Source organism: Eschrichtius robustus, chromosome 10, assembly GCF_028021215.1.
Source record: "Eschrichtius robustus isolate mEscRob2 chromosome 10, mEscRob2.pri, whole genome shotgun sequence".
NCBI lineage: Eukaryota > Metazoa > Chordata > Mammalia > Artiodactyla > Eschrichtiidae > Eschrichtius > Eschrichtius robustus.
Window position 1 is genome coordinate 2,161,665 of NC_090833.1, and position 15,099 is coordinate 2,176,763.

The following is a 15,099-nucleotide window of genomic DNA, read 5'->3' on the forward strand; positions in this document are numbered from 1 at the left end:
GCTGGCCCTGTGCCGGCCTGCTCCCAGCATCTCAGACAAGGACGGTGGCTTGGCCGAGCTCACACAGCTAGGAGGGGCTGGAACCCCACGGCCGGGGGGCCCACGGCCCTCGCCTCTTCCTTCTGCCTGGCTGGGGCAGCTTGGGGTGGCCATAGAGAGGTGGCCTGGGGCAGCAGGCCCTGGCGACCTCGGCTGAGAATTTGGGTCCAGCCTGGCTGCATGCGGGGCTCCCCCACCTGGAGTAAGCCCCACTCTTTCCTCTCCTGGGCCGTGGCCCGATTTATTTGTATAAATAGGGTGAACATGGCTTGAACTCGAGCGCTTCCTGTTCCCAGAAGGCGGGTGGGTGTAGGAGGGAGTGTCCGCGCTGGGTCCTGGCCTTTGGGGGTCCAGGACGGTCCCTGCGGTGTCCATAGGGCTCACAGGCCCAGTTTCCTGTCTTGGTCCCCAAAGCCAAGAGGCTCAGTGGCCGCCAAGTGATCAGAGCAGGAGGAGGGCCGACGTCCCTGTGCGGAGCCGCTCCACCGCCAGCAGCCCTGTGTGTCCTCGGCGTGGCCCTCCACGCGTGAGTGAGCGCTAGGCCCGAGGTCGCCCAACAAGGCCTTGGCCCTGGGGCCGTGTGGCTGCCCCCTCCGTCGGTGGGTCTGGCCGATGAGTGGGTGACAGTGGGGCCACCGGAGCCAGGGCCGAGGCTGGACGGGGCACTGCCTGCCCAGAGCCGGTGCGTGTGCCGTGCCGTGAGGCCTCTGGCCGGTCCTCCTGTGCCTGGCTGGCGGCGGGTTGCCACTGCCTCCTGGACGCGGGGTGCAGCTTTGGGGCCCCGACAGCTCCACCACCCAGTGGTTTGGCCCTCAACGGCGGGGGCCCCGCCCTAGCGTAGGAAGGACCTCCTCCCGCTGCGGAAGAAGGCCTCGATCTGCTCCAGCGACCGGCCCTTGGTCTCGGGCACACAGCAGCCGGTGAAGGCCAGGTTCACGGAACACACGGCGGCAAAGAAGAAGAAAGGCACCTGCAGGCCGAAGGCGTTCTGGGGGAGAAGAGGGGCTCCGGGTCACAGGGGAACCCTAAAGGTCCTTCCGCCCCAGCGCCAGCTTCGTGGCCTTGCGAGCGTTAGCCAGCCTGGGGGGCAGGCCTTCATCTCGTTCCCCTGCTTGGACCACCCCCGGGTTCCCCACTGTCTCCAGCGTGAGATTCCAAGTGCCTCAGCGGGGCATTCGAGTCCTTGAGGGGTGCAGGCAGCCTTCCTCTGTGCTGGGCCCAGGACTGACTTCTCCCAGCCGGAGCCCACCCTGTCCCAGACACCGGCCTCTCTCCTTGGTCCCAGTGCCCACCTCTCATTTTCAGCTGTCCCACGCGCCTGCTTGCAGCAGGCCTGCCCCCACAGCGTGGCTGACCTGCTCTGGGTGCCCCCAACCCTGTCCTGACCCACTGACTGCACCAGGCTAGGCCCCATCCAAGCTGTCCCCATCAGATTCTCCCACTTGGGAGTTGGGAGCTGGAACTCGGAGGTTGTGGTTGGCTTCAGGGCCTGCTGGGGGTTTGAACCAAGAGGCTGGGTGAAGCCAGGATGGGGAAGCATTCGGCGGAGAGACCCAAACTGCCCACCCAGACAGAAGGCCCAGATACCCGGGAGGGTGACAGGCAGGGCAGGTGGGTGTGGCTCTCTGGGCTTGGGTCCCACCCTGGCCTGGGAGGTCAGTCACCTGACTTCTCCCAACAGTTCCCTGAGCCAAGTCTGTTTGCTGAAATGAATGTCACTTGACGGCCCTTGGCCTCGGCGTGAAGCGGGTGTGCGCTAAGGCTGAGGGGACACGCGGAGAAGCCTCAGCACGGCCCTCGGCACCGGCCAGAGAGGCCCCAGGTCCCCGGGGGCGGAGCACTCACCACCACCAGCAGGAAGGACTTGGTGAGGGCAAAGGCGGTGAGCCAGCTGACCAGCACGCAGAGCCCCGAGGCCACGCCGCGGGCCCGCAGGGGCAGGATCTCGGACATGAGGAGCCAGGTGATGGGCCCCCAGCCCATGGCGTAACCTGCCGGAAGCGGGGAGGGGCGGGCTCAGAGCCCATTTGTGGGGTGGGGGGGGGGCGGCTGGGGAAGAAGGCCTCGTGTCTCCCTGGAGCTGCTGAGAGACCGCTCCCCAACCTCCAGGACAGCAGTGACACAGCCCACAACAACGGCGCGTCCCCGCACCTCACACCCAAGACAGCCCCGTCCCCAGACCCCGTAGAGCACGGCCACACCTACCCATGATGAAGAGCATGGTGGCCAGCAGGGGCACCAGGGTGAGGTAGCTGGTGGGCGTGGCCAGGGGCTGCTCTGTGCCCGCCAGGGGCACACTCTCCAGGCCCATGGTGCCGTTGGGGGTCGGAGGCTTTGGACCGAAATGGACGTACAGCCCCAGTGTCAGGTTGGCAGCAAACATGCTGGCCGCTGTGGACAGACAGGTGGCCCTCGGGGGGCCGGGACCGTCTGAGCCAGCACCCCTCAGCGCCCTGTACCCCGTGTGGCCCAGTCCCCTTCAGGCCACCCGTGACTGGAGGCTTCTTCCTGCAGGGCAGCCAGCTCCCCCCCCAGCCCGCGTTTGGGCTCCTGTCACACCCAGCGTGTGTGTCACCGTCAGCTCGTTTGCTCCCATGAGCCCCAGCAGACACTTCTGGATTCCTGGGCCCTCACCGGTTGCTGGGGAGACGCTGGGGAGACGGAGGCCACCAGGGCAGGTCTGACCCAGGCCCCCTGGTGCTCCCACCGCGAGGGCTGGCAAGACACGTGGCAGCTGCTGCAGGAGTGAACGAGTGCCGGTGAGCGGCCTGTGCTCACCTGAGACGAAGAGCAGAGCCTTGCGGCCGGCCAGGTCCATGGTGAGGGCGGCGATCAGCACGGACAGGAGCCGCACAGCTCCCACGATGGCTGCGTCATCCTCAGGGGGCTGCAAGGAGGGAGCCCCCGGGGCTGAGGGACCCCAGCCTGCTGTTCCTCTCCTGCCCGCCCCCGCCAAGGCTCTGCAGGGTCAGGCCCCAGGCTCAGCTGCTTTGTGCCAGGCGGTTTCGCTGGTCACCCAGCCCGGCCCGCGGGGCCCTCGCGGGCAGGGGCACAACTGCGGTGCCCACCACTAAGCGCAGGGCTGGCACCGGATCCAGGCATAACGACAACTTGTGGAGCCGTACTGTCGCTAATCTTCAGACCTCATCTCCCTCTGAGCCCCAGGACGGGCGGACGAAGCCATGCTGGCTTCGCAGAGGAGGAAGCTGAGGTTTGGCCGGGCGGTGACTGCCTCAGCGGGTGGCAGATGCTCTGAACCCGGGATCTGTGGCTCCCAGGGGGTCTGTGCTTCTGTAAAACTGGTTTCCCTTGTAATTCTGCCTATCTTAAAACATGCAAGCTTTGTTTACAAACATTCCTCTGAGAACAGGTGGTTGGCCCAGAAACAGTTAAGAGACGCTGGCGTCTGCGCGTGTGCGTGCACCCCAGACCCCGGCACAGAGCGGATGCTCCGCAGGGATGCCCTCCCCGGATCTGGGGGCAGAGCGGGTGGCGTGGGGCCGGGCTCTTACCAGCAGGACGGCGGTGCTGTCGAAGATGGACTGCAGGTAGACGAGGATGGGCGTAATGCCCGTCAGTTGCTGCAGGAAGCGCATCAGCAAGGCGATGACGATGGGGCGGTACATGTGGGGGTCCCGGGCCTCGGCCCACGACAGGTGGCTGCTCTGGAGACACGAGGCTGCCGCTGAGGGGGCTGCGCCCGCCCTTCCGGCTGGCAGCAACCTGCCCTGGGCTGCATGGGGCTAGGTAGGAGACTCCCCTCTTCCCTCCTCCAGGAAAGATCCCCAGCACTGAGGCAACCCTGGCTCTGGGGACAGGCCCGGGGACCCCTGCGTGGACCCAGGCTCTTGGATCAGTGGGTGGGCCAAGGCAGACTCCTGCTTGTCAATATCGCCGGGTCCCCAGGCGTCCACCGCACGGCGCCTGCGCCCTGGGCCAGGGGCCACGACATCCCACCCCCCCACCCCTTGTTCCTAGAGGTGGGAACTGCTCTTGTCCCTGTTCTCCAGGAAAAGCAACTGAGGCTCATGACGGCCTAGTGAATGGCCACAGCCCCATAGTGCTGCAGGCGCCCACCCCTCCCACACCTGTCTCCGGACGTTGTTCTGGATCTGCTCGAACTCCCAGCGGATGTCAGCGTCAGCCCCTCGCAGCCAGGCCAGTGCCTGCAGCGCCTCCGAGTCCCTGCCCCTCGAGAGCAGGAAGCGAGGTGAGTTGGGCATGAAGCTGAGCAGCACGATCATGACGAGCACAGGCCCCTCCCCGGCCACGGCCAGCCAGCGCCACGGCAGCAGCAGGCCTGGGTACAAGGAGCGGGTGAGGAGCTGGGGCTGGGCTGGACACAGAACCCCTCCCACCGGGGCCTCTGAGCAGCCTCATTTGCCCTCAAGCGTGAGTCCCAGGGCCACCTCCTACAGGAAGCCTACCCTGGTTGCTCCAGGCCTCTGTGGTCTAGATCAAGAGGGGCCACAGGGATTGCCTGGCCCCTGGCACAGGGCCCAGGTCCTTGGAGGGTCTCAAGGGCCACGGCAAGGTGATGGAGGAGTAGCCTGAGCAGCAAGGTCCTGGGGCCTCTACCACCAAACCCCCACCCCTCCTCAGCTGGCTGCACTCTGATCACTTTTCTCTGTGGTCTTCCCACCTAAGACTATTTGACAGAAACCATTCTGCTGTTAAGAGACAGTTTAAAGACTGCCAGCCCAAGAGAAGCCCTCACTGCCCAGTTAGGGGTGGGACCTCATGACCAGAGAGGCGCAGGGAATTGCCTGGAGGCACACAGCATGACGGCAGCCATGCCTCTGGGCTCCCAGCATGGAATTCGTCTGGGGGCACATTGACCCCTTTCCACCCCCGGCTGCTCGGCGGCACCCCATCACCCGCCAGCCTGCACACGGGGGAGGTGCCCAGTGCGCGTCTGGATGATACTTGCCCAGGGCGTAGAGGGACAGCGATCCGAACACTGCCATGAGCTGCGGTGTGGCGCCCAGGGCCCCGCGGACGCCTGCGGGAGCGATCTCAGACACGTACACCTGCAAGACACATCCCCACCCCGGGCCGCTGCTGAGAACACAGGTGCCTGGGCCCGGCTGAGGTGGCAGAGGTGGCCCGGTGAGCCTTGGGGAGCAGGGCGTGGGGGCTTCCGGCGGGGTTCTCGTCCCGATCATGACTCACGGCATGACCTCCCTCGGGCCTCAGTTGCCCTGTCAAGTGGGCAGAAGCACTCAGCTCTGACATGGGGACGTGAGGCTGGGAACTGGGCGGCCCGAGGGCACCCAGACTCTGGCCTCTGCTCCTCCCAGGGGTCTTCGTCCCATGCCGGGCTTGCCCAGCCCCCGAGTGGGTGTGTGGAGTGGTGGGTAAGACGAGGGGGGTCCCAGGAAGGGTGCAGGGCAGGAACTTCCCTTCCCTTTCCCGTTGCGTTGCTCAATGTGGATTTTCTCTGATTGAGCAATGTGTCTGTCAGGACTCAGGACAGGAAGTTTGGGGAGTCCAGAGCTGGGGGCGGCTTGGGACTGGTGTCAGGTTCCCCCCAAACTAGCTGCCCTGGTGGGGCTGAACTGAGGCTCCCTGGCAAACATATCCCCGTTGACCAGGGGGCTCCGAGGCCAGGAGGCCTCAGCTGATGGTGGTCAGTGCAAATACTGAGGCAGTGAGAGGACCGGGGTGGGCAGTCCTGGCCTTACCGGGATGCAGGCAGCTGTGAGTCCCCCAGCGAAGCCCGTCAGCGTCCTGCCCAGGAGCAACATCCAGAGGCCGTGGGCACCCGCCATGAGCGCATAGCCCGCTGCCGAGGGTACAGCCGAGAACATGATGCTGAGCTTCCGGCCCAGGAGGTCGTTGAGCACCATGGCACTGAGGCCCCCGGCCGCCGCACCCAAGGTGAACACGGACTGCAGGGAAAGGGTGCAGGGCCCCGTCAGAGCCTAGAGACAGCTGCTTTCCCAGGCTGTCCCAGGAGCCTGGGCTGCAGGACTAGGGCCCTGGATGGTAGTGAGCCTCCTGTCTCCAGAGGGGTACAAGCAGCATGTGGACAGCTGTTTGTTAGGGATGCCACAACAGCTGTCTGCAGTGGTTCTGTCCAGCCTGGTGTTTAAATGTCTAGCACTGTAATAGAGCAGGCAGGAGAACTCTGTGACTTGAAGCCCTTGGGATTTTAAGATTTGGGGGTTCTCGGATTCCCTGTCGACTGTACCAGGTTGGATCCGGTCAGTGACCTGGGCACGGTGCTCAGCCTGTCTGAGCCTCAGTTTCTTCAGCTGCATTATGGGGAGAGCGGTAGCACCCACCTCATAGGGTTGGCCCTGGAGTGAACCGGCTCTCATGGCAAGTGCCTAGCACAGGCCCGGCACATACTAGGTGCGCAGTCTGCGTTGGGTATTATTATCTTAGCTAACGTGTTGTGGTTGTAAATCTGAGGCCACTAAGATTGCTATTCTAGAATCTCGGGACTCTTGGGGCCTGTGCTCTTCCTACTTACGTGCCCACCATCTATCCTGGGACCCCCCCCGCCGTGCCCCAGCAGTGCTCTTTCCATTAGTAGCTGATTCTCCTGCCACCCCTCGTCCAGGGAGGTGTCCTCTCTGCTGTGACAGCCCAGCTCTGGGTGGGGGCATCTGGGGAACCCTCAGCCCCACTGGGTGGAGACCTTAAGGGACACCTCCCCACCTGCTCCTTCCCGTGCCTTCTCCATCAGCTTTCACTTCCTCCTTTTATTTCAGAGCCATTATCTGGCCTCACTCCACCCTCCCACCACCCCCCAACCCCAGCCTGGAGTGGGTGGGGGAGGGGGCAGACCAGGGCCCTGGCGGGGGTCCCAAGGCTGACCTTTGGGGGGTTCCTAGCTTGGGACGGAGCTCAGTGCATCCCTGCCCCGCCCCTCTCCAGCTCACAGCGTGGCTCTTACCCCGAACCAGGATGCCTGGGTTTTGGTCAGACTCAGGTTTGGATCCAAGGAGTGCTCCAGGGCTGGGATGACAGGGGACGTGTAGACCAGGGCATACCCGAAGCTGAAATTGCCCAGCACAGCAGCGAAGGTAGCTAGGAACACCCTCTTGTTCTGCAGGGCCCTGGTGCGTGGGGGTTGCAGAGCAGTCAGAATCTCTGAGTCCCTCCTCGCCTAACTGCTGCCTGTCCTGAGCACGGTGGCTACCCGCTCAGAGGGCAGTGCTGGGGACGGCTGGGTCAAGAGCTGGTCAGACTGGCACCTCCCAGGCCTGAGCACCAGCTCCCTTGGGAAACCCCCAGGGCATGAGGACAGCCCTCGCAGCCCACCGCTGTGGCTGAGACGCAGGTGCAGAGCACTGTTCCCACAAGAGGAGGCTGGGTGTCTGCCCCCAGCTTTGCCATCCAAGGCTTGCTGTGTGACTTTAGGCAAGCCCCTCGCCCTCTCTGGGTCTCAGTCGCCCTGTCTCTGCCAATTGGGGACTGGGCCCAGTACTCAGGAGGACCGGCTCCTTAAATAGGACTAGTGTGTCTGGGGCAGGAGGGAACCAGATGGCCCCTTGGTGGCCACTCACCGACAGTCAGTGGAGGCCCAAGATGGGAGCCAGCTGCCCACTGGAGGGTACCGGGGCCATCCCTAGCCTCCACCCGCAGACCCTATGCCTAGAGGCTCTCACCCGACCCGCGTCCTCTCCCCTGGTGACGGGGGTGGCTTCTCGGGGAAGGTGTCATAGTCCGGGGCCTCGGCTCCCAGCAGCGGCTCCTGCATGGCCGTTTTCTCCTGTCAGGGTGCGCCGCCGAGGGGCCGGGTCAGCTCCGGCCAGAGGCGCGTCCGGCCGCAGCTGCTGGGAGCATCCGGCTGAGCCCGCAGCTCCGCCCCCACGACCGCGATTGGCTGCGGGGCGGCCCTGCAGAGCGGGCGCCGGCCAATGAGGCGGCCACGAGTGGTGCGGATGCTGAGGATGCGGGGTGCGGCGCTTGGGTGGGGCGGCCGGGCTTTCCCCTGGAGCCGACTCGGGTGTAGGGCGGAGGAACCCCGAAGGGGCGGCAGGGTTTTGCCTGGACGCGGCAGGCCCCTCGTGCGCCCCTGGAGGCCGCGGGGCTCGCTTAGCGGATGGGAACCCGCACGGAGGGAGCCGCTTGAAAGTCGTGCAGGGCCTGGAGGCAGAGCCCTTCCCCCTTTGTCTGTGTTCGCGTCTGGGTCCACGCTGGGTACCAGCCCCGGGGCGCAGACTGCGTCCCACCCCGGGGCCCAGTTGCTATAGGCAGGAGGAAGCTGAAGCCCAGAGAGGGGCCGTGACGCGCAGAGGTCACACAGCGAACACTTGTGGAGAGGAAGGCCGTGTGCTCCGCCTTGCGCTCGACGCCCTCCCTCCCCGCCACATGACTCGGAGTTACCGCTGTCCCCTTGACGCGGTGAAATCAGGCTCGCGATTATCCGGGCCAGCCGCAGCCGAGGGTGTGTGGAGTGAAGGCAGAGGGAGGAGGGGGTGGCGATTCCAGTGGGCGAGACTTGTATTGTCCCCATTTCTGATTGCAGAAGTGACTTGGGCTTGTAGCGAATCATCCAGGTAATAAGATAGCATTTAAAAATAAGAAAAGCAGAACCTGAAAATTCCCTGGAAGCCCATTCTTAAAACAAAAAAAGACAAAACAAAAAAACCACCACCGCCACCAACAAAAAACCCAACCCACCAAACAAAAACGCAAACCACACACACACCACACGACAAAAACAACAAAACTGAATTCCTAGTTCCAGCTCTCCCTTTGGACTTTTTCAGATGGAGGGGGCTGAATCAGACCCTATTCTGCTGAATGGATGTGCCACATATATTTTACAACCGATTCTTTGTTGTTGAACATTTGGGTTATTTCCAAATTTTAGCTATCAAAATAGCCAAGTGTTTTAAAAAGTTGTTATAGTTCTCTTTTATAATCATCAAAATATAACCACATATATTAGAATAGAGAAAACAGAGATGTGGGAAAGCCACATCCATTGCCAACGGCCTCACCCTGCTGGAATCTTAGTGTCTTTCCTTCCTCTCTTTTCCCCATGTGTCTGTTTTGTGTATTTGCCCATTGAGTGTGTAGCTGATTGTGTGACCACTTCACACTGTGTTTTAAGCATTTCCTTGCTGTCAAGGGCATAGTCTTCGGACTCAGGCACACCCAATAAGTGGTGACTCTTGCTGTAATGTTGCATAGTCTTCATGACCATATTTTGAAAATTGAGATGTAACACATCAAAACTGAGCAGGGTCCCATGGGGCCTTCCAAGGACAGACTGCCCCCCCCCCCGGCCATGTCCTCTGCCTGCCTTTTGTCTGTAGAAAAACTTTATCCATAGAATAAATTTAATCAGAGAAGTGAAAAAAAGCAGAAGCAAAGAAAAGCAAACAGGACAAAATAATAAAGTTTAGTCATTAAACAAAGTCAAGGACCTTTAGTTCCTCCTCAAAGGCAATGGATAATATTCTGAGTCATACCCTTTGAGCTGTTTTGCCAATACTGAAACCCCCACTGGGTGGAAAGCGTTAACTCCATGATGACCACACTGTAGCCATGACATAAGCTGCTCCATCTCTATTCCGAGAATTGGCCTCAAAGAAATGGGCACAAACCAACCCTGGAACTGAAGATTAAACTGTACTTAAAACAAGATGACACTGATGAGACCACCGCAAGACCAATTTCAAGATGATTGTCGGAGCTGACTGTGCTGTTTCTGCATGTAGCCCTTTCCCTTGGCCTGCACACCCCTGAAACTCCCCTTTTAAAGGCTCCGATTGGCAGGGGGAGTTGGCTTTTGGACACAAGTCCGCCTTCTCCCCCAGGTTGCTGGCCTCCTGTATGAAGCAACCTTTCCTTTCCTACCAACACTTGTTTCTTGAGTATTGGCTTGCAAGCTTCGAGCAGCCAGACCTGAGCTCAGTAACATCTTAAAGGTACAGCTCAATGAATAAAATTCTGTGTGCACCCAGGACTCACGGCTCAGATCAAGAAAGAAGCTTCTGATCACCCCCAGAAAGTCCCAAGTGTCCCTTCCCAGTCATGCCCGCCCTCCTGAGGTCCCGTCACTCTGATTTCTGTCGCTGTGGATTAGATTTTCCTGCTATTGAACCTCTTGAATGGAATCCTGCTCTTGTCTCTGGCTCTTTTTTTTTCCAATTTTTTTTCCTTGAAAGTCAGCTTTATTGAGGGACAGTCTACACACAGTAAAATGAACCCATTTTAAGTGCGTAGATTGATGAGTGTTGACAACCGTATCACCCAGTGGCCCCCCCAATCAAGACATAGAACATTTCCATCCTCCAAGAAGGATATTGGTGCCCCTTCCCAGTCAATACTCCTCCCCCATCCCTAAGAAACCACTGATCATCTTTCTGTGACTGTAGATTAATCTTTCCTAGAATTTCATAGAAAGAGAACCATATATTAAGTGCTTTTTTCTGGCTTCTTTTACTCAGTACGTCTATGAGGTTCATCCGTGCTGTGTTTTCTAGTGGTTTGTTCTCTTTTTGTTGCTGTGTGTGTTAAGTTCCATCCTTTGATGGGTGGTTGGGTTTCACGAGGCTCAGGGCAAGCCACCCCCAAATATGCCAAAGTGGCAGATTGATTATGCTGAATTAAAGTTACTTGAGAAACAGTGGCTGCAAGAAGGGCACTCTGACCCTCCTCTCTGTCCCCCTGAAAGCAGGAAATAAATCTCCCATGTGGAATATACCCTACCTGCACCAGGAGGTAGAGACATCCTTATCACCAGAGATGGGGAATTCCGGGCAAGAAGGCTGTGTAACAGACTCTGCCTAGTTTCTTCGCTAATGAGTACCCAAGCCTAAGTTTCTTTGTCTTGTCAGTTCTTCACAAATTTGTTGTTTCTTTGTCTAAAAAGCATAAAAGCTGCCTGCTTTGGTCATTTCTCTGGGTCCCATATCTATGAGACCTCTGTATGTAAGAAATTCAATTTGTTTTTTTCCTTCTGTTAATCTGTCTTGTGTCAATTTAACTACTAGACCAGCCAAAATAACCAAGAAGGGTAAGGGGAAATTTCTCCCTCCTGGACAGGCTATTTTCAGTTTGGGGCTAAAAGAATAAAGCTGGTATGACTCTCCTTGTTCATAATCCTGTCTTACCGGCTTTTTAAGGTTCTTGAGTGGACGAACCTGGATTTGCTCATGAATCTTCTGTCATGGGCATTAAGGTTATTTCACACCTTTTTGCTTTTAAAATTAGCAATGTGATGGACATCTTTGCCCTTAAGGGATAATTTCCTTCAGCAAAGATCATTGCTGTGGTCCTCAGGCCTCTGAACCCTCCTATCTTCTCTCCTACCCACTCTCATCCGGGTCAGCCCCAGATGGGCTGCTCTGGAACCTGGCCTCTGGGGGGGTGGGGCGGGACTATCCCCCCTCTCCCGCCCACCCTGCGCCTGGCACAGCATGGGCACACATCCAATGCCAGGAAACCCCTTGCTGGCTTGAATTTAGAGCCTGCCCTTCTTCCTTAGCCTCCCCCAGGCCCCATGCGGAAGTCTCAGCTTAGTGGCAGCAGGAAGCGCTGGTCTGGGAGTTCAGGCACCTGTTTCTGCTGGGCCTGGGAAAGCCCTGGACGCACCCACGCGGGGCCCCTCACTTCCCCGCCTCCCAGCTCCAGCCACTCCTTGGGGGACGCCCCAGAGGGGGTGGTTTCTTTAGAGGAAAGGGCCCCTAGTTGATCCATTCAGGCTGCCACTCACTGGTGTCTGTCTCTGGGGAATCTGGCAGCTCTGGGGCAGCCCTCTCCCAGGACATGGGAGCCCCAATGGCTGGAAGGTAAACGTCCTGCAGAACTGCCTGGATTGGGGTTGGGAAGGGGCTGGGCAGAGACCACTCCACATCTCCTGGACCTTGCTGGCCGATCTAGGGCATTGGAGCTTAAGTGACCTAGTCCAAACTCTGTCCCTGTACGGAAGAGGAGCCTGAGGATAGCGCCTCAGGCTGCCAGGACCCTCTGTGCCAAGCTCGGGGGCTTCTTGGGAGCCACTTCCTTTACTGAGCCTCATTCTTCTCATCTGTAGGATGGACGTAACCTGGTGCCCACTTCCTTCGCTGCCCTGTGGGCAGAGAGCAGCTGGTAGCCTTGATTCAGATCCTCCTGAAGTTCTGGTCCCTCCAGACGAGTCTGCTGGCTTCCAACTGCCCCGGAAACTAGCCTAGCTGCATTCCAGACCCCCTGGCACAGGGGAAAAGTTCTCCCAGGAGGGCAGTGGGGCTGAACCTGACTTCCAGCCCCCGTCATCTCAAGGGAGAAGGTGAGGAGGTTGGAGGGAACGCCAGCGGCCCAGGGGCCGTCTCGTCTGGTCCTTATCCTCCCAGGGTGGTCTTCGGCATCCCCATTTCACGGAGGAAAAAACCAAGGCTCAGGGAGCCACTGCCCAGGGTCACCTCTTGGTCCCCGGCTCCTGCTGTGTCTGGGGGCCTTCCCGAGGGAGAGGGATGGGAGAGACAGGCAGTGGGTGGGCGGTGGGGCCCTTCCCAGACGAAGTCCTGTCCCTCACCTCCTTCTCACAGATGGGCCAGCCAGGGCCCCCCCGTGAGAAGGTCTCTGACACCCAGCTGTCCGGCGCTCCCGCCACCCCCCAGCATGCCACGGCTGATGCCATCCCTGGCCCCGAGGACTCGGACCTGCTGCCCTCCCTGACCCTGGCTGCAGCTCTGGTTCTGTTGTTCCTCCTGGTCTCGGCCTGGCTGGTATGGGACAGGCCCCTCCGAGGCTCTTGCTAATGTGGGCTCCCCAGCAGGGGGTGTGGGTAGCCCTGGGCCGGGAGTGGCACCGGCCCCGCCCCAAGCCACACCCTGGGCCAAACCCTGTGGCCAGCCGCTCAGCCCTCGCCCGTGGCAGCCCCAGTGGGACCCCAGGAGGCCCCCAACTGCCCCCCACTGGAGGGCAGGAACCCCGATGAGCCCTTGACTCTGCAGCAGAACGCCGCTGCCGGAGCCTCACACCTGGGGGCGGCCACGGAAGGTGGGCTAAGGGCCTGGGGCAGCCGAGAGAGCTCAGGCAGATGGGCCTCAAAACCATCCCGTCCTGGCTGGCTGCGGGGTGTGGCTGGGTCCCCGTCCTTGTACCGCCATCCTGAGTGTTGCAAATAAAGCCGGGTGACCCCTGGGTCTTGGTGGAATGAGTCAGAACAGGTCAGGGAACGAGAGCTCCAGCCCAGGCTCTGCCCATGCTGGGCCGTGTGATGGTGGACAAGGCCCTTCTCCATTCCAAACCTCGGTTTCCCAGTCATCAAATGAGGATGGCAGTACCTACTTCGGGGCATCACTGGGAGGGCCCACCAGTAGGTAGGCATTCTGTGGTCACCTCCGCAGCACGCAGTCTCCCTTTGTGTCCGTCCCTCTCCCTCCTCCTGGGACCCAGAAAACCCTTGGAGGAAGCCCCGCACCCTCCCCAGGGCTGAGGCCAGTCAGAGACGGGATGCACTGGTCTTGGCCGCTACCTGGTGGCTGAAGTCAGAACTACACCATCCCTTTGGGGTTCCCACCAGGGCAGAGGAAGTGAAGGTGTTTGTTTTATTTTTTAAATTTTGAGATTGTGGATAAGCACAAATCTCATTACCTGGAGAAAACTTCTTTTACCATTTGCTATTTATCTTCTTTCCCTCTATTTCCATGTCTGTAATCTCCTTACCAAAAAAGCATCAGGCAGAAGGCGGGGTGGGGGTGGGGGGGGAGAACTGTGAGAAAGGGTGGGGGTCGGGGAGGGGGTGGTCTGCCCAGGGTCACCGGTGCCTTCCTGCCCCTCAGTGGCCCCTTCTTGGACCTTGACAAAGGAAGATGTGCATTTCTGAGGAGGGTCCGTGGAGACCTTCAGGTCAGGGCTGGAGGCCCCAGGATCCTCCTGTCTCTCACTGAACAAATACTTATCAAGAGCCCTCCCGAGGGGGTATCCTCTGTCCTCCGGGGAGCAGGGAAGGGAGGAGAAGCCCCTCTGGACCTCGCCCGAGGCCTCAGCCTTGCCCACTGCCCGACACGGGGTGAGGGCAGATGTGTGTGGCCCCTCGTTTGCATCTCTGCCCAGTGCCCAAGAAAATGCGTGTGGCTTCCGTCGCGGTTCCAGCAGCCGCCTCACTGCATCCGGCCCAGCCCCTGTGGTTCTCCCAGGCTGCCGAGCCCCCTCTGTAGCGCCTGAGGCCAGCACGGGCATCTGTGTGAAGTTGGTCCAGGAAGGAATTGCACCGGCGAGGGAAATACTGTTCTGTGTGATTCAGTGACCTGTTTTATAAACGCTGTGGTTCCATTTGGGGTTTTTCCTGCCCTGTCTCCCCCCTCTTCCAGGGGTGCCAGGGCAGCCAGATGCCTGAGGTTAGGAAAGTCTGGGCTTTTGGTGGGCTGGACGTCGCCAAGGGTGACAGGATGGGCTGGGCCTGGGGTGGGCAAGCCAGAGGGAGTCCTGGCGTGGGGCTGGCAGCCTGCTCCTCGAGCCCGTCGGCAGGGAGTGGCTGGGAGCTGGCAGCTCGTGTGCGAGTGTGTATATGTGTTGGTGCGTATGTGTACATGCATGTCTGCCTGCACACATGTGTGCCCACGTGCTACAAACACGTGCACCGCATGTGTACGTGCACATAACGCACATGCACTTGTGGGCGTCTCTGTACACGTGCCTGTGTGTATGTGTGTGCCCCCGTGTGCCTGTGTGTGCATGCGACTCTACGTACACCGTGAACATCTGTATTTGCATGCGTGCATGTACGTGTGTGTATACATGCAGGTGTGTGTGCGTGCACATGTGTGCACGTGTGTTTAATCCATGTGGCCTCCCTATAAGAGCCTGGGGATGGAGTGGAACTGGCCTCTTTCCTCCCAGCCTGGGCATGGGCTCGTGGGTGTTTACAAGGCAGGGTTCAAGTGGCCCCGGGGGCGGGGAGGCTTCTCCTTGGGGAAAGAGGTTTTCCCGTTGTTTCCTCCCTTTCCGGCTCTGTCCAGCTGTGTGGCCTTGGCAGAGTCCCGCGGCCTGAGCCATTTCCTCATCAGTCTGCGGGGGGGTGGGGCCACACTGCCATCTCTACTCCTTTCTGCCTCCCTCCTAAAAGGGCCCCAATTGTGTTTGGGGTGGCAACGTGCTTACCTA

At 60.0% G+C, this 15,099-nt stretch overlaps 1 protein-coding gene across 1 annotated transcript; it reads right to left on the reverse strand.

Moving 5' to 3' along the window:
* Positions 1-254: 254 nt before the first annotated feature.
* SLC2A6 (solute carrier family 2 member 6) lies at positions 255-7,824 on the reverse strand. The gene is made up of 10 exons (XM_068553580.1): positions 7,659-7,824; positions 6,944-7,106; positions 5,724-5,930; positions 4,970-5,069; positions 4,128-4,339; positions 3,552-3,704; positions 2,818-2,926; positions 2,245-2,430; positions 1,885-2,030; positions 255-1,027 (listed from the first exon to the last, which is right to left on the reverse strand). The coding sequence occupies exons 1-10, from the start codon at positions 7,748-7,750 to the stop codon at positions 872-874; spliced, it is 1,524 nt and encodes a 507-aa protein (XP_068409681.1). The 5' UTR covers positions 7,751-7,824; the 3' UTR covers positions 255-871.
* Positions 7,825-15,099: the final 7,275 nt, after the last annotated feature.